Below are 20,230 nucleotides of genomic sequence, written 5' to 3'. Positions count from 1 at the left end.
GTACACCATGGTCCTTGAAGGGGTACACACAAAGTGAAACATAGAGTGGGGAAAAAAATGTACATATATACAACTACCAAACCTAGGAAACAAAAAAGAAGCTTGCTTGTCTTGGCTTATACTCTATGTAAAAGAAAAATATCTCCTGAGGATGCACTACCATGAGTTTACCATCATGTGGGTGTGGTTTTCAAGATTACACTTGGCAAATGAGGAAACCCCAAGATGACAAATTAGCATTAAAAATGTGCCTAGCAGAAGCACCACAGATAAAAACTTTACTATAAGAGCTCATAATTCAACATTACAAAACACACAAGGAAAGAATCCACCATGTCAGCAGAAATAATAGCAGAATTAGTTCTCCCAAGAACTACAAATCATGGAATTGTTGGATATTGTAGCAGCCAGACTCTAGGGTGGCACCCATGAACAGTGTCTCCTAGTGTTCATTCCCTTTCATAACCCTCTCCCCCTAAGTGTGGGCATAACGTATGGCTTGCTTCTAACCAACAGAATACAGCAACAATGATGAGATTTATGTGATTACGTGTACATGATTATGTTACATAAGACGGTAATGCCAGTCTTACTAAGAAACTCCCTCCCTTGCTGGTTTTGGAGAAGCAAGCTGCCATGTTGTGAGCTACCATATGGAGAGGACCACATGGCACAGAGCCGAAGTGGCTGCTAGCTGACAGCTAACAAAAAATGAGTTCTTATTTTTGTGGTCTGCAAGGAACTGAATGCTGCTAACAACCATGTGAGCACTGAAGAAGACTGTTCCCCAGGTGAGCCCCAGATGAGAAACCAGCCCTGGTCAATATCCTGATTTACAGCCTTGTGGAGGACCCAGCAAAGCTGTGCTCAGACTCCTTATCCGTATAAACTGTGAGGTAATAAAGGTGTGTTGTTTAAGCCACAAAGTTATGATAATACCCTTATGTAGGAATAGATACCTAACACAGCTACAGACTATAAAATATGTTTAAAATGCTTAGAGACATAAAAGGAGAACTAAAAACATGAAGAAAAATAAGACAAAAAGATAAATCACCAGGAAGATTTAAAAAACACAAGTAGAATGTCTAATAATAATAAAAAGTAATTCCTTAAATGATTTAACTCAATGGATGGGTTAAACAGCAGATTGAAATCTGCTGAAGAAATAAAATATGAACTGGAAAACAGATCAAAGAAAATTTATCTTGTTCAGTTTTAAAACATATAACACAGATATTACAAGATGGAGAAACTTGAGAGATTAAGAGAGATATGGGATAGACTGAAAAGCACCAACATTGACCAGAGCATCCAGAAAAGAGAAGTAGAAAGACTGAAAGAAATAATGGCTGAGAATTTTCCAGAATTGATGAAAGACATGACTCCTCAGGTTCTAGAAGCAACTTAGACCCAAGAAAGATAATTGTAGTAATAAACACATTGAGGTGACATACAGAACCCCAAAGTCAAAGGGAAGATTATAAAAGGAATGAGAAAAAACATCCTCCCTCAAGGGAGCAAAAGCAGACTCTTCTACAATAGCAATAGAAACCAGAAGACAGTAGAATAATATTTGCAAAGTGCTGAGAGAAAATTGTCCACCTAGAATTCTATATTCAGCTGAATGATCAATGAGAGAAGAAAATACACATTTTCAGACAAAAAAAATCTGATTTTTACCACTAGTAAATCCTAATGAAAAACCTATTAAAAGCTATTCTTCAGAAATCAAACCCAAAGGAAGGAATGTGATGCAAAAACCAATGGTAAGCAAGAAATTTGTGCGTGATATGTATAGCTGATTCACTTTGTTATAAAGCAGAAACTAACACACCATTGTAAAGCAGTTAAACTCCAATAAAGATGTTAAATAAATAACTAAATAAATCTACACATCATTGATGGTAATAAAAAAAATAGTTAAGACTACTTACTGGGTATAAACAAAATTAACATATATATATACTCTGAATCACATTGCTGTACACCTGAAACATTGTAAATAAACTATACTTCAATTAAAAAATGTGTTACCCTGATGTTCAATTCAATAAGGCAAAAATCTCACATTGCTGCAAGAACATCTTTATATTCAATAGCACTCTGTGGTAAAAGTGCTGTGGATTTACCTAGCAATCCTCTCATTCCTCACTTTCATTTCATTCTTATCTACCCTCTCTACTCATTAATTCCTACATTCTCCACATAATTTTGCTCCTAGGCTCTAATTTTTACTCTTTTTTTCTCTCTTCCTCCTTCCCACTGATTTTTTATTTTGAACATGTTTGTGTGTATGTATACATATGTGTAAACATGTATAATACTTATGCATGTATAATACATTTACTAATTTTTTAAAAATCCCAATGTATATGCTTTGGAGAGTGGTAAATTCTAAATGTGTAGTTTTTGTTGGGATACAGTTTGAAAGATTTCTACAAAGATGGAAGAACTTACAAAAGACTGTGGTACCCAGATCCACTTCATTCTATTGTAATGGTCTATCACTGAAGCAAGTATGTAATGTTAAAAAAACAGTAGGACTATTGGCAGAAATCTTGGTTCCAAATCTTGGCAGTGATAGATGGTCCACTGGCAAGTTGTTGCTAGGATCAAAGACTGTATCTTTGCACTCTGGTGGTGCTTCTCTTCCTCCTTGCCAAGACCATTTCATTTGGTTCCTAACTGAACGATTCTATCTGGAAGCTGTGCAATGAAACCTTCAGGATGTGCCCAAGACTGTCGTTCAAACTCCTGGACCACAGTTAGTCATGCTAAATCACTATCACTGACCTCCCATCTAGTCTGCCTACAGATATTTCTGCAATACTTCTTGAGGTGATAAAACTTCAAGGTATGTAATGTGTCGATCAGCATACAGAAAAGCATGTAAGTCTTTTGTAATCAACCCTTGGTCTCTTACCACGCAGCTCATCAGATGTACAAAGACAATATAAAAATCAAGTTAGGGCTTCCCTGGTGGCGCAGTGGTTGAGAGTCTGCCTGCCGACGCAGGGGACACAGGTTCGTGCCCTGGTCCAGGAAGATCCCACATGCCGCGGAGCGGCTGGGCCCGTGAGCCATGGCTGCTGAGCCTGCGCGTCCGGAGCCTGTGCTCCGCAACAGGAGAGGCCACAACAGTGAGAGGTCCACGTACCGCAAAAAAAAAAAAAAAAAATCAAGTTAATGGCAACTTTAACACAGTGCCAGCTGATTATATTCTGCCATTGGCTTGATCAATCCAAAGATCTGTATTGTACATGTACCCTTGAAGGAAGTTATACAGCATTTCTATTATAAAGAAACCAATGGTATTTCATATTGTGAAACAAATCTATAGGATCATGGTAATAGAAGCAATTCTTATATCTGGGGGCAGAAATCTTGGATAATTAAAACCTAAACCAATTTAGACAATTGCTCCACTAACCAAAAAATAAAATAACCACAGATGCAAAAAGCAAGCAAGTCAAAAAGATTACATGATTTGCTCCTTTTATTTCCCCCAGTTAAACTAAAACCAATGTCTCCATCACTCCCCTCTCTCCATACTGTTTTGACTCTTCAAAAGAGAAGCTAGGGAAGGATAAAAAGCTTATGGGCCTCGATAATCCCAAAACAGAATATCTCAGAATAACAAAAATATGAGTGTATCCTGTTTCACAATCATTTATAGCTGGTTGAATACCATTACAAAGAATTAACGTCTACCAAGCTCAAACAGAATTTCCCCTTTTACAAGTCTATGGAAATATTGTGATTACAACAGCAACAAAAAAACCTACTTAACTGAGTGAGCTGCCGAAGATTTTTAGAGGAGTAAGTCTTGCAGTGGTGAAAACATAATAAAAATGGTGGCACGTTAGCAGTCAGAGGCAATAGGTTAGGGAAAGAAGGATAAGTAGAGAATTACAGGTAAAGGATTAACAAGCAGAAGAGCCAACTGTGTGGTCTCAGAAAATGGTACTGGCAAATTGGAGATACAGTTTCATGATTTCATGGAGCCAGATCTGGGCTCTGTAGGAACCGAAGCCCTAATTCTCATGGTAAAAAGTACAAAGTTCTGTCAGCTGATTTATGAAACATAGTTATTAATGCCAAAGTCAGGGTGGTGGAGGTAACAGCAAACACCCAGCAGTACTCTCTGATGTCCTGAATAAGATTACAATACGATAATAAACAATATGACGAAGCTAATCTCCTCAGCATTGCTCAAGGAAAGGTCCCCTGGAATGGGGTTATTTCAGATTATAAGAACCACTTAAGTGGTCAACAGATATAGAAGCGATCAGCAGTTTTCTAGGCTTGATGACCTCTCTCCATAAAAGATTAGGAGAGCCTAAGAATAAAAACTGAAAAGATAAGTTAGCTTGAGTCATAATTCTATTCCCTTTCTTTCTCCCCTCAAAAAATGGCTACTCTCTCTTTCTCTTTGCAGAGAATCCTCTGTTCTCCGTCCTCTATTTTGCTTTGGAGAGGTCTTAAGATGTTCTTTCCTCCAACTCTGAGTATCTGTCTTACATAGCATGTAGCACAGAAGGCCAGGTGATGACACAGGGCCTATGCCACACAGAATCAGTCAACATTCTTTCCCCATCTTTAGACAGGCCAATAGCCTAAGTATCTCCAACAGCTGATTGCTGCAGGAAGCTCAGAGAACATCTTTGGTCAATGCCTCTGCTCCCAATCACCTCAATGATTCATTACAAGTCCTCTCTCAGGGTTCTCTTTTAAATTACTCACAACCAAACCAAAAAGGCATAAATTAGAAAAAAAGGTAAGATGTCCTTTGTTGGAAGAGCAATTAATCGGCAGCAAAGAGAAAATAAGGCATACCCAATAAAATAGATAAAACTGAGAACCCACAAATCAGATTATAAAACAATATTCTGCTGACATTTAAATAAAGTAACTCAATGGCAACAACTTAGCTGCTGCCTTTCTGCCCACACTCCCAGATTTCTCTTGTTTGAGGCTGGACACAACTTTTCATTTCTGTGTACTTAGTGCTTCACATTGAACCAACATTATTTACTACTTACTTGAGCTTGCTTGCATACTTTAAAAGGGTGAATTGTTTCTTGGTAGAAAAGCTGATGATAAGCTTGTAGGTCAAACCAAAAGTACACACTGTTCTTCCACAACTGCAGATGGAAAAAGTACATAAATTACTACCACCCAATTATTAAAGCTCTAATTTCAAATAAAAATAATTGTTTAGCTCCTTGGTGTTACTATAAATCAGGTTCAATTTAATGTGGTTTTATGTTGTATCACAAACTGGCAACATACAAATTATTTATTGGTATTGTCACTGGATCATTATATTTTTGTATATACATTTCTCACATAATTGGTCATTAAAATAGTAAGTGTTCTAGTTAATAATTAAAAAGTAATCACGTTATCTCTGGCATGAAACCAAAATCTGAAGGTATTCTGATATATGTGGGCAAATGTATATTATACCAGAAGCAAACACAACTCTAATAATTGAGCTAGTGAAATACTTTTCATTTGAGCAAAATAAAGACTGTTTGTGACAACTAAAAAACAAGCAAACAAAAAACCCAGAAATAAGTTTGTTACTATTCATTGCAACTGTCATTGTTAGACTTATTAAAAATAAAACGTAAAGGATTGATAGAAATCAGCACTGAAGTTAATATACATTACACTGAAACAAAGTTATATGAAAGTAATCTATTATTAATAATGCAAGTCAATTCTTGTCTATCTGTATTTTACTTTTCTTTGTAATTTTAGTAGGAAAATGAACCAAAGAGAATTATAATTAAGATATTTAAAATTTTACTAAATATTTAACATGAGATTTCTTACCAGAGGAGATGGGAATTTTAACATCAAATATAACTATTTGAGCATTAAATTATTTCAATCTCTCATTTTAAATGAAATAAAAGTATAAAATTAGATTTAAAATAATTATCTTCTACCTTGTTCTCTGAGTTCTCACAGAATTTAGTAAAGAAGAATCCAGCTCTATTTTCTACATACAAAGATTGCAACAAATTTTCCATGTGAAATCCTCCCAAGGCACCATCTGCCATGGTTTTAATCTAGATAACAAAACAGAAGTACATTATCCACTCAGAAACATTGTTATTTTTTTATGGCATTGTACAACAACAGGGTTTCATAAATTCTACCAAGCTGTCATTTCCCCACTGGACTATTTTATTTTATTTTTGTACCATATATGTAATTAATGCAGTATGTTTGCATCTGCCTGTCCCACAAGATTCGTTTATGGAGCCAACTATAGCAGCAGAGTTCATTCTATTATAAACTAATCTGATTTCAAACTTAATATTAAACTGACTTCCCAACCTCAACTATTTTCACATTTCAGGCACCGTGACACCATTTTAGGAGTCTTCCAAATCTCTGTTGGTGGCCTCTTTCCTACATATTTACTGTTATTTTAGCCTTGAACTGCTGCTATAATAGCTACAAGAGAGTTATAAAAAGAAATATCTTCAAGGCCTCTCAGTGATGCTCATTAACTGTCCTTACGGGGTCCCTCTTTGGACAGTCTCACTCCATACAGGTCACGGCCTTCAGAGTGTAAATGGCAGTATAAGTTCTCATAAAACTTTGCTATTTATGGGCTTCTCTGCCAACAGTGCTGGCAAGCCTAACACTGTTCTTGAAACACAGAAAGCTGGCTATTTCTCCAAGCACAAGAGTAACTCTAGAATAAGGAAGGGCGTCCATATTCACATGAGCTCTTTGCTATCTGTTGTGTGGAACTCAGACTTCTTCTTTGTAATCTTAAGATAACTGTGGAACGGACGATTTAGGGTTTAAGTCAGGTTCTTGCTCTCTCTGTTATAGTGTCTCTCTGCCTCTCCCTTTATCCCCCTACTAAACAAACTATGAGGTGAAAATTTAATGTTTTTATGATGTTTAACCATTAGCATTCCAAAGCTAAAAAATCATTATTTGGGTAGGAAATAATACTAAATAGAAGAAAAGGAGAACTATTTGCTTAGAATAAAATAAATAGTCCAAAATTATATGTAAATGTTCAGCCCATACTAGGACTACGAAGGTTTCTACCTAAAGTATAATTGCAAAAGAATGTGAAATTTTCATTTAGAACTGGTGTATTAAATCCACATTATCAAAGTAACCACACACTGGAAATACTCTGCTTTATAAAAGTTCTAAACATACTTCCAAAACATAACATAGAATATTACTTTTTATAAAATGTTAAAAATTTAATAAAAATCCTAGAGGGTTTTATTTTGTGTCTGAGGTGTGATCATACCAAAACAAGAACGTAGCTGTTTTTGAAAACAGTAATCAACAGAGTATACAGCAACATGGTACTACAAAAGGAAATAGAAAGTTTTTGCATAAAAATCCTTTTGTGAGGAAAAAATAATTCTTTTGTTCAGTAAAGAAAAAAGTCATTATGGTAAATCAATAAAAATTCTCTAAAATCAGGGGACACTGAATAGGTTAAATGAGGAATCAAATTACTCAGTTCTCAAAATACTTACCACAGGTTCTTCTGTATAAGTATATCTTCTACCCAGCTGGGGCTTCAGACATTCAGAAATGTCAGTAAAAGATGTTAAACGAATAATTTTGCTGCTTTCTGACATGTGCCTTGACCTAAATTATAGGGATGAGAACTAATTGATCAACAAATATTCTGAGCACCTCTGCTATACATTCACCGAATCTTAGACGTGCTCCTAAGCATTGTGAGAGAATTAGAAAAAAAAAGTATCAGCATCAAGTCCAGCCCTCAAGAGGCAGCTGAGAAAATGAGGTACAGTCATACATAAAGACAACTCTCAATAAAATAACTGCTGGTTGAATGAGTTCGTGAACATATCACAGATGCCAAATGTCTGGGACGGGTAATAAAACTATGGGCGTGTAAGAATGAGAAGTCCCTTGGAGCTCTATTAGTAATTAAAGAAATGAGCTTCTTCCTGAATAATGGGTGGAAGATAAATTCTGTGTGTATGTGTGTGGGGGCGCTGTGTTTAGAGGGGTTCTTCAGATGGGGAGAACAGTGAACAATATATGAAGGTAAGTAGACAAAGTCTTGTTTAAAATGCAGCAAGTTAACTAATTTTCTTAGGGCAAGAGAACACTAACAACTAAACTACATACCAAACATTGTGCCAAATATAATTCATATGATCATAATTAATCCTCACAACAGGTGGGATTCATACGGGTTTATATGTGGTAGTTTGAGTTGAGATGATGGAAAACTCTGGAGTTAGACTAATGACTTTCGACCTTAGCTTTTTATATTTTCTCATCCAGCTCCCTCTCCCATAGCCCACTGCAATTATTCCAAACCTCATTTTCCAGCTCCATAACCCATGCCTGTTCCAATTCACCAGCCTTCCTCCACGCCAATCCACCAGCAGATTACCCTGCAGGTTCTTCTCAGACAAAATGTAGGTACAACATCCTTCAGTTTCCCCTGTGCCATGTAGCAGACACTATTAATTGACTGGCTAACTCAACACCCATTTCTGACAACATGATTCTATCACCAGCATCACTAAAATACTGAAAAAGTTGAATATTCACTTATCAAGACTCCAGGTAGGGAGGGGATGTCATGTAACAGTTATGACTGAGATATAAAACGATGTCTGCTGGGGAGCTTCTATGAAAGCCTGCTTTCCTGACTACAGGGAGAGAATTAATGGATATTTCCCCTGCTCCTTCTTTATGATTTGAAAGCCTGATGTCAGGAGCTGTAACACCACTGACTATAAAGGAATGGCCAAGAGCATTACAAAGACTTAGGCCTCAATACTCCTGATCTGGTGAACCAATACTGGCAGTTGCCTACACTCAGATTTCTTGCTCTGTGAAAAACATAATTCCATTTGTCTAGGCCATTGTTAGTCAACTTTTCTGTTATTTGCAGCTGAAAGCATTTCAAATTTATCTATCAACAGATATATTTACCTACACCCATCCTTACTTCCTTCCATCCTGTCTCAGGAAGAAGTGTCCTATTTCCTGTCCAAGGTAGCCCCATTGCCTTGGTTACTGAACCCTTCCCTCTCTTCTCCTTTGAAGGGAAAGGTACAGAGAGTAGATGAGTGGTTACCGGGGTTCGGGGGAGGGAAGAGTGAGGAGTGATTGTTAATGAGATGGAGCTTCTTTTTTGGCTGATGAGTTGTTTTGGAATTATATAGTGGTGATGGTTTTACAACTTTGTGCATATACTAAAAGTCACTGAATTGTATACCTGAACATGATTAAAATAGTGAATTTTATGATAGGTAAATTTTATCTCAATAAAGAAGAATAAAGGTGAAGTAATAAATCCTTAAACAAATAATTATCCACCAGCAGACTACACACCAAAGTTAACACCAAAGGGTGTTTCTTCAAGCTGAAGGAAAATAACTCCGTTTGAAATAAAGAACAATGAAAAGCGTAAATAGGTGGGCAAATCTAAACGAATTTTTAAAATATACTGTATTAAATAAGTACAATATTATTGAGGGTATTTTGAGTTCTCAAGCTTGAGAAATATTACTGAGCAGGGAAAAGAAAGAACTGAAGGGCAATCTTCTCAGAGACGTCTTTTGATTGTACAGCTCATGAGAAGCTAGAGATCATAACTAACACCTCTTTAAAATTACCAATCTTAGGCGTTCTACGATTAATTAGAGTATGCATGGGAAATACAACCCTCTAATATCTATCCCTGAAATATAAGAACTCATGTAAAAAAAGAAAAGTATTAGTTTTCAATTTCTATTTAATTTTTAAATTCTTCAAAAATCTTACCATTGCAGAAAAGCACTTGGGACACAAAAAGCTGCACCTACCCTTTCTTAATCACATCATCCTTAGGAAAAACTGGATTCAAAGACTCACTCTTCCAAGGTTTTTGAATTGCTGTTTTTACTCTAGGTGGTTTCTTGGGAGATTTAGAAAGTTGTAATAAACTGGATTCTTCTTTCTAAAAAGTAGTAAGATAATGAACAAAGTGAAAAATGGGCAAAATGGGAAAAAAAAGGACAGAGAATAAAGCATAGCTCTCCAAAAATACCTCAAAATTGTTTTGATTAGAGGATTTCTTTCCTCACTCTACCACTTACCATGCTATGTTTGAGACGGAGAATATTTTTTATTCTCCATCTCAAACTCCAACTTTCATGCAACCAGCAGGCTGAAATCCCTATACCTATTGAGAGTATTAGAAAAACAAGGCCAAAGGCTTTACGTTATTATGAAAAAAGACTCTTTCCTGGAGGAAGAACTTTGTAAAAACTTTTCTTCATTCTGTAACTGAATAAGTTTTAGTGCCCTGTGTGTGTATGTGTATGTGTGTGTGGTGGGGTAGGGAATGCAGGTAGCAGGGCGGGAAAAGATGTGTGGACACCATTGGTCCATAAGAGACTTACATCTTAACAGAACTATTTCCTTCCATTTTTGGATATTTTATTTTCATGCGTATTCTTCTCATTCTTAAATGTTCTCTATGGCAAAAGTTAATTATTTAAATCTAGAACATGAGATGCTACACACATGAATCAAAAAAATACAAACACCTAAATGTCCAAAGAGAGGAGAAAGAAACAATTATATATACTTATACGTGTATTTATATATATAATATATAAATGTAACATTATATAATACTTAAAAGGATTACGAAAATTATGAAAAAATACTGATGAAGAAATTACCAGAAAGAAATTGTATATTATACAATTAAAAACATAAGTATATTAAAAATATAAGTATATTACAATTAAAAATTCACAAAAAGCCTAAGAGAAAATAGGTTAATAGTTGTCTAGAAGTCTGTGAGATCAGAGTGATTTGTCTCTTCAGTTTCCAAATTTACAGTAGTTTTATTATTTTTATAATTTGAAAAAGAAACAAACTTTTCTTATATGTCAACTTCAATTAGAATGTAATATGTGCTGCTGGAGAGCAAGAAATTTATTTGTGATGCTTTATTATCCAGAACAAACAATAAAATCTCACATACACTCTAGGTGCCTAACAGCTACTAATATTTTTTTAAGAATTCTATAAACAAAATTAATTACTTAAGTATGTTTTACTTATAACATTCTAGGTATCAGGGCTCACATCTGTTTTAGTAATTCGGAACAAAGCATGACATTAACCAATACTCACTAAATGAGTGGGACCACAGGGGACTGGGCTTATGAAAAGTGTATCATACAGAAGTGGCAAATTCATAGACACAAAGTAGAATGGTGGTTACCAGGGGATGCAGGAGGGGTTGGTTAATGGGTATATAGTTTCAAATTTGCAAGATAAAATAGTTCTGAAGACCTGTTTCACAGCAATGCAAATATACTTACTACCTCAGTGTACACTTGAAAATGGTTAAGATGGTAAATTTTGTTATGTGCTTTTTACCATACCACAATAAAAAAGTTTCCTTAATATAAAAAAAAAATTTAAGTGTATTATACTTAAAATGAGAGGATGGCCTAAATTAGAATTTTTGAGCTTTCTGGCTTGGGAGAAAGCAAGAAAAGTAGCCAAAAAGAAACTGATAGAGAAAAAACTGACAAAAGGGCACAGCAGAATTGGGGGGTAGGTTAAGGAGCTGCTCTATATCATGACTGTGATGGTAGCTACACAATATATATATTTGTCAAAAATTACAGAACAGTACACTAAAAAGGGTGAATTTTACTCTACATAAATGGTATCTCAACTTTTAAAACAGGAAAAATAAAGAAAACAGAATCGAGTTCCATTCCTTACACTGTTTTTTGCAGGGGAAACAGAATGAGATCAGAATTAGTTATCCAACTAGAAAACACCGATGACAACATATGGTGATGGTACTCAGAAAGCCAAATGTTATCAGATGATGTGCTCCCTACACCACACCTCTAAGATTTGTGACTGGGTCACAAAGTCACATGGGCTAACAAGGAAGCTCAGATTTATCAGTAGAGTGGCATACAAAAAGGCCACAAGTGCAAAGGAGGTCAGAAAAATGTCTAAACAATGGATAAGAAACCATTAGCTCACTACAGTGACACTAACTCAAAGTGTGGTCCCCAGACCAGCAGCAAAAACATCACGTGGAAAAAAAAAAAAAAATCACGTGGGAGGGAGCTTGTTAGATATGCAAATCCTTGGGCCCCATCACAGACCTACTGAATATTGATCTTTAAGTGCAGCCCTGAAGTCTCTATTCGGACTCAGGTGACTCACACATGCTGAAGCTTGAGAACCACCAGCCTGTAGCAATGCTTTGCCTACACATCACCTAGGAATCTTATTAAAATGTAGGTTCTAAAATGTGATTCTAATGTTCAGGCAGGATGAGAACTTCAATTCTAAGCCAACCTCCTGACTTTACAGTGACTCTCACCCAGTCTATATTAATTAAATCAGACTCTCTGAAGGTGGGACCCAGGTACCAGTATGTTTAAAAACTCTCTATGTGATTCTAGTGTGTATACAGGATTAAGAAATCACTAATAGAAAAACTGTAAGGTATTTCCAGCTCTAAAGCACTACTTGTAGAAGCAGAATTTTAAAAACTGTAATTATACATCTTCCTGACTTTTAAAAATAAGATATCCTGATCATAAAGTAATCTGTTTTTTGAAGGGTTTGTGTGTGGCTATGGCTAATAACACTTAACATTCTGTGACACCTTTAAAGCTAGAAAGATTAATAAGGCTCCTTACTTCTGAAATGCAGGTGTTAGTTACATTTATTATATCTCTATGCCAAAGCATATAGGATTATTTACTTCTTCTCTGTAAAGCTGGTTAACTTTTCTTCTCTTTGTGGACTTTTCCCCCCTATTTTTTGTACTATCTTATTCTTCCCCATTGTGAAAAAATGCTCACTATTTCTAATTTTGCTGTTGCTACTTTTCACTCATTTGTTCAGTTTATATTTATTAAGCACCAGGCACTGTTCTAGGCACTGAGGAAAAGCAGTTAACAAAGAAAAATCCCTTATATTCTAGTAGGAGCTGAAAGACAATAAACAAAGATCACATGGTCTTAAGTACAATAAAGCAAAATAAAGCAGAGCAGAGGGCTCCGATAGTGAGGGAGGGTATCTGTGCTGTCCTACACAAGTGTGCTTACATGGAAAAGTCAAGGATAGCCTCTCTGATTAAGGGATATCTGAGCAGACACCAAAGTGAGTGAGGGGCAACATATCCGGAGGAAGGGTGCTGCAAGTGAAGGGAACAGCAAGTACAGCCCTCCCAGGTTTTTGCTTGGTGTGTTCCAAGAACAGCAAAGAGGCCAGTGTGGAGTGGTGTAAGCTAGAGAAGAATGCTAGGAAATAAGGTCAGGAAGTTAGCAGGGGTGTGAACAGCTGTGTAAAGACTTTGGCTTGTATTCTGAGTGAGAGAGGAGGCCACTAGAGAGTTTTGAGCAAGTGAGTACATGATCATGCATTTTTAAAAGATCACATTGGCTGATCGGTGGAGAACAAACCATAGGTTTTCTTATTTCCTAATTGTTGCAGCATGTACATTAACAACAACAACAAAAGGTTTATGATGAAACTTAAGTACTAGTGTACAAAACCCAAGCATGGATATTTTATTACAAACTTAAGAGATCTAAGTATCAATGTACATCCTACCTGCATCTCAGGTATCTGTGGAATGCAAGATTTAGGTCTTAATGGCAAGAGGGTTGCCATTTGTGGAAAAGGGTCGACATCCTTCCTTGGTTTCTCTTGACGAAGGTGCCAGAATTTCAGTTCAGCACTAGCATGTTTTGTTGAGGATGAATGAGTAACACAGAACCTCGGTGCCCTAGTTGGAGGAAAAACAAATTTAAGATTAAACTAGACAATAAGCCTCAAAAATCAAAACGCTACCAAATGTATAATATCTGCGCTCACAATTATCAGTCTTGCCACATCTCTTTTCTAATAATTTCTTCTTTTTCTGCTGCCTAGCCCCTCCCTCCAATGTTATTCTATGATATATCAACTGCCTGAAATCACATTCACTTATACAATATAAAGAGGCAATATACACGAAGAAAAAATAATTAATAAAATTACATTCAAATTATTATCTGCTTGATAAGAAAAAGAAACCTATATATCTATTTGATGAAGGAATTTTAAAAAATAATTTACAGTTTCTAGTAAAACAAAAATAGAATGCACCTGTGATCTGTTTTAAAGCAGTTTACAATTTATCTGTAATACCAAATAAAAACTAGTGGATTAAATTAACATTTAAAAATATATAAACATTTTTATAACGCTTAAGTATACTACTAAAGTGGATTATGAATCATATGATCTATTTTCAAGCCTTAAATTTAAAGGTAAGAATTAATTTTATAACAATTTAGATAATAAATGAAAGACCTACACTACTGCCAGAAATTTAGGAAAAAGAATGTTTGGCACAGTATCAAGGCCCCACTTAACTTGATGGATATTCCCATACTCAGTCTGTGGGCTAACTCTATATTGCCTATGGGGTTAACTCCAGCTGTCAGGGCCTGTTGTTAATTACTTCTTGGACTAGGTTTTCCCCCTGGTGCCATGGTCCAAAGACTAATTTCACTTCATATTTCAGGTCCTGGTAGAAAATTGCCTCCCTTTAAAAACAGGAAGATGGTAGATACTTCCCTGATGTAAACACAGGTTAGGAGTGGAAGAGAACCCAAAGTCCATAATTAGTTTAGGATCAGAAAGCACCCTGTAAAGATCTGGGTGGTCATTTTACACCATATTTCAAAACCTTTACTTGCAGACTTGGAAATATCTAAAATTACCTCTTATTTTCATGCCAATTAGTAAGCGGGCATATTTACAAGACCCTGATCAAATAAATCATACATGTGCTGGACAGGAAATCTGGGTATATCAATTTTCTAATTCCCATCATTACAGTATATTCACATGGCCCCATTTTAATCTTGCATTCTTATTTAATTCATTGCATTAATTTTTTATTAGCCACTACGTGAATTCATCAAATACTGTGGACTACATTTCACAGTCAATCCTAAACAGGTATTGTATTCTTTTTCACACTTCCATCATACAGGTTCTCATGTACATTGATTGTACACCTCTTAATCTGAAGGTCTAAAGAGTGGGAGAAGGTATTTGCCACGTAAATCACCAAAGGAACTGCATCCAATATATGTGTGTGTGAACACGTGTGTATATATATATATATATGTACATACGTGTGTGTATGCGAATGTGTGTATATCTATCTATATCTATTTATCTATCCATCTATCTATGTATCTCACAATAGAAAAATGGGCAAGGAAGATAAACAAGCAATTCATGAAAGTTGAAATCCAAATGACCACTCAATATTGAAAAGGTTATCAACCTCACCAATAATCAGGGAAATGCAAGTGAAAAAGCACAAAACACCAATGACATACCAAATACATAGGCAAAAATTTAAGACTCTGACAATATTAAATGTTACCATGGATTTGTAGCCATGGATACTCTCATATTCTGGTTGGTGGGAATGCAAATTGGTACAACTAGTTTGGAAAAATGGATATGTGTACAGCATTGCTTGCAACTGTGAAAAGAGAAAATGACACAAATTTTTTTAAACACTAAATAAATTATGGTATATTCATGCACTGGAATGCCATATACAACAGTGAAAATTAATAACACTCTTAAATACAGTTACAGTCAAATCTTACAAATATATTGTTGATAGAAGACGCAAAGAAGGCATACAACATGATTCCATTTTTATAAAGTTGTAGAACAGGCAGAAAAAAATACATGCTTAGGGATTTATTTGCATACATGGTTGGTAAAACTACAAAGAAAAGCAAGGCGATAATCACAGAAGTCAAGATACTGGCTACCCCCAAGTGGGAGTAAGGATGGTGTGATCAGGAAGGCAACTTCAGGGGTCTCGGTAATGCTTTATTTCCCAAGCAACATGGTGGTGACATGAATGTTTGTTTGTGTTTACGTTTGAATTTTAAAGAATATACAGGATTTAGCTAGATCAAGAAAAAAGGTCAAGAAAGAATTCTGAGAAAATGGCAAAGTCAGCAATACTGTTCTTCTACCTCTCAGAATCCCTTCATAAAAACAGACAGCACAGCTAGATGGCAAAACCAAAAGCTCACGGACGAAATTTAGAACAAAATGTTAATGTGACACGGTATCCCCCCAAACCCCAATATACAAGCAGGTGGGTACAAAAGATCAGCAATAAGACCTGCAAGACGTTGGTGTGTAGGTGAGAAGAAGAAGGCAGTGCCTGATGGACCTGAGAATGCAACAGCACCAAAAGAGCCAGATAAGCATAGCAGGCCTGTCTGAGGTTAGCAATTGAGCCTGGAAGGGCTTTTGCCCTCTCCAACACTGAGTGAGTACACACAAATTCAATCACATTTCTACTTACCAACAAAGAACAACCGGAAAGCCCAAATAACAAAATGTATGAACTACGGTACATGTAACAATTGGGATGCATTATGCTTCAGTGGCATTAATCTGACCAACAGAAGTTAATGCTGTATAATTATATGACATTCTAAAAAGACAAAACTATAGTGACAAAGGACAGATCAGTGGCTGCCAGGGGTTGGGAGTGGGGGAAGAGTCTAATGACAAAAGGGTGGTGTGAGAGTTTCTTAAGATGATAGAATTGTTTGTACACTGATTGTCATGGTGGTTATGTGAATCTATACAGTTTGCTTTCACTGTATGTTAATGAAAAACATAGAAAAGAAGGAAAGAGGAAAAACAGCCTTTTCAATAAATGAGGATGAGCAACTGGATATCCATAAGCAAGAAAAAAAACAAACCAAAACTGAACCTTGACCTAAACCTCACACCATATGTAAAAAAAAAATCAAAATGGGCCACGGACTTAAATGTAAAACATAAAATTATAAGGTTTTTAGGAAAAACATAGGAGGAAATCTTCAGAATATAGCGCTAGGCAAAGAGTTCTCAGGTTTGACACCACAGGCATAATCCATAAAAGGAAGGCCTCATCAGAATTCAAAAACTTTGCTCTATAAAAGACTCACTTTTTTTGGTTTTTCAGATACGGTTATATTTATTCTTAATAGTAGGTGTATTTGACATAGGGAAGTTTGCATTAGTTGAATAAACTTGGCTCAAGAGGATAACTGCCTTTACTCTAATGAAACATTTGTAGTAAAAATTATGTGGAACCCTTCAATTAGACAATCCTCCAATATATTCCCCTCCCCCTCCCAGGGAAAATCCCACACACGTTTAATTTCAGATTTTCTCTTGCAAGTTGTTTTCTTTCTTGTCTGCATGGTCTTCTGTTGTTTGATTTGCCCTGTTTTTTCTTCAGTGAATTAGTCTTCATAATTAGTATGGTAACATGAGTTTGTGAAAGCTGCATTTTCCATTTGCACCTCTAATTCCAGTTCATCACCACAAGATTCACTCTGTTCTCTTCTATATTTGTAACTCTCTTCCACATTGATGAGAATTCTGGTTCCCATTATCCACAATATTTTTGTTTGCTTAATCTACATGACTGGCTTACTATAAAAGGATATAACTCAGAAACAGCCAGATGGAAGAGAAGCATAGGGCAAGGGATGTGGGTGCACCTCTACATGTTCACCCATCCAGAAGGTATGAAAGACCCTTTTAAGAAGACTTCAGAAAGCTTGTCTTTAAGAAGACAAGCTAAAAACTGGAAGAAAATATTTGCAAACTATATACCTGACTAATGGCTAGTATCTAGAACATAAAAATAACTCTAAAACTCAATAATAAGAACACAATCAGAAAATGTACAAAACACACAGATATGTCACTGAAGTGTATATGCAAATGACAAATAAGCATATAAAACACGTTCAGCATCATTAACAACTGGAGAGTTTCAAAGTAAAACTACAATGAGATATCACTACACACTCATAAAAATAAGTAAATAAGTATTTACTGGCTAAAATAGAAAACTGTGACATCAAACAATTGCAAGGATGCAGAAAAACTGGATCATTCATACACTGCTGGTGGGAATGTAAAAGGGTACATCAACCCTGGAAAATAGGTTGGCAGTTGCTGTTGAAACTAAAAAAAGACTATGTATGACCCACTAATCTCACTCTAGGACATTTATCCCAGAGAAAGGAAGACTTACGTTCATGCAGAAACCTGTACATCAATGTTCATAGCAACTTTATTAATAATATCAAAAGACTGGAAACAACCCTAATGTCCTTCAATGAGTGAATGAATGTATAACATCCATAAAACAGAATACTACTCAGCAATGAAAAAGAACAAAACAACTTGGATGGATATCAAAGCAATTATGCTGAATGAAAAAACCAATCCCCAAAGATTATATATTGTATTATTTCATTTATATAATAGATTAGTAGTTCCCAGGAATTATGAGAAAGGGGGAAGGAAAGAGGTAGGTATGGTTATAAGAGAGCAGTACAAAGGGAGGTATGTGGTAATGTAACTGCTCTGTATCTTGACTGTAACAGCAAATGCATGTGATAAAACTATATAGAACTAACTATACACAGAGAAATAAATGCTTGTAAAACTGGCAAAATATGAAAAAAGATTGGAGAGTTATATCAATGTCAATTTCCTCATTGCAATATTGCACTGCAGTTATGCAAGATGTTACCATTGGAAGAAACTGGGTGAAAGGTATACAGAATCTCTGTATTACTTCTAACAGCTGCATATGAATCTACAATTATCTCAAAACAAAAAGTTAAATTTAAAAAAGGAAAGCTTCCACTGTATTAGTAATGATTTTTTTAAGTTGGCTGGTGTGTATACAGGTGCCTATTTTAGTATAATTTATACCTTTCTGCATTTCTTAAATATTTAATAGAAGTTTATAGAGAAAGAGAAAAACAACATTCTCTCTATATATGGAAAAATCAGAAGTTTACAAGTAATCTGGAATACCTAGATGAGAGATAATGCCAAAGACATAGGCAGGGACAAATCATGATAATCTCAGGGTATATGCCCAGTAGTGGGATTGCTGGGTCATATGGTAGTTCTATTTTTAGTTTTTTAAGGAACCTCATACCTTCTCCATAGTGGCTGTATCAATTTACATCCCCACCAACAGTGCAAGAGGGTTCCCTTTTCTCCACACCCTCTCCAGCATTTATTGTTTCTAGATTTTTTGATGATGGCCATTCTGACCGGTGTGAGATGATATCTCATTGTAGTTTTGCTTTGCATTTCTCTAATGATTAATGATGTTGAGCATTCTTTCATATGTTTGTTGGCAATCTGTACATCTTCTTTGGAGAAAAGTCTATTTAGGTCTTCTGCCCATTTTTGGATTGGATTGTTTGTTCTTTTCATATTGAGCTGCATGAGCTGCTTGTAAATTTTGGAGACTAATTCTTTGTCAGTTGCTTCATTTGCAAATATTTTCTCCCATTCTGAGGGTTGCCTTTTCATCTTGTTTATGGTTTCCTTTGCTGTGCAAAAGCTTTTAAGTTTCATTAGGTCCCATTTGTTTATTTTTGTTTTTATTTCCATTTCTCTAGGAGGTGGGTCAAAAAGGATCTTGCTGTGATTTATGTCATAGAGTGCTCTGCCTATGTTTTCCTCTAAGAGTTTTATAGTGTCTGGCCTTACATTTAGGTCTTCAATCCATTTTGAGTTTATTTTTGTGTATGGTGTGAGGAAGCGTTCTAATTTCATTCTTTTACATGTAGCTGTCCAGTTTTCCCAGCATCACTTATTGAAGAGGCTGTCTTTTCTCCATTGTATATTCTTGCCTCCTTTATCAAAGGTAAGGTGACCATATGTGCGTGGGTTTATCTCTGGGCTTTCTATCCTGTTCCATTGATCTATGTTTCTGTTTTTGTGCCAGTACCATACTGTCTTGATTACTGTAGCTTTATAGTATAGTCTGAAGTCAGGGAGCCTGATTCCTCCAGCTCCGTTTTTTTTTCTCAAGATTGCTTTGGCTATTTGGCATCTTTTGTGTTTCCATACAAATTGTGAAATTTTTTGTTCCAGTTCTGTGAAAAATGCCATTGGTAGTTTGATAGGGATTGCACTGAATCTGTAGATTGCTTTGTGTAGTAGAGTCATTTTCACAATGTTGATTCTTCCAATCCAAGAACATGGTATATCTCTCCATCTATTTGTATCATCTTTAATTTCTTTCATCAGTGTCTTATAATTTTCTGCATACAGGTCTTTTGTCTCCTTA

General features: G+C 35.7%; 1 protein-coding gene across 1 annotated transcript in view; it reads right to left on the bottom strand.

Moving 5' to 3' along the window:
* The window catches only part of RGS22 (regulator of G protein signaling 22), a 172,967-nt gene that overhangs the window by 87,653 nt on the left and 65,084 nt on the right, over positions 1–20,230 (bottom strand). The window contains exons 10-14 of the mRNA XM_029222809.1: positions 13,642–13,816; positions 9,855–9,988; positions 7,536–7,650; positions 5,961–6,083; positions 5,046–5,147 (exon numbers count right to left, since the gene is read on the bottom strand). Coding sequence (XP_029078642.1) covers positions 5,046–5,147; positions 5,961–6,083; positions 7,536–7,650; positions 9,855–9,988; positions 13,642–13,816 — 649 coding nt within the window. The remainder of the gene's footprint in view (positions 1–5,045; positions 5,148–5,960; positions 6,084–7,535; positions 7,651–9,854; positions 9,989–13,641; positions 13,817–20,230) is intronic.

Source organism: Monodon monoceros, unplaced genomic scaffold (assembly GCF_005190385.1).
Source record: "Monodon monoceros isolate NGI ecotype Baffin Bay Population unplaced genomic scaffold, NGI_Narwhal_1 Super_Scaffold_14, whole genome shotgun sequence".
Classification (NCBI taxonomy): Eukaryota; Metazoa; Chordata; class Mammalia; order Artiodactyla; family Monodontidae; genus Monodon; species Monodon monoceros.
This window is presented reverse-complemented; position numbering and strand designations above follow the sequence as displayed.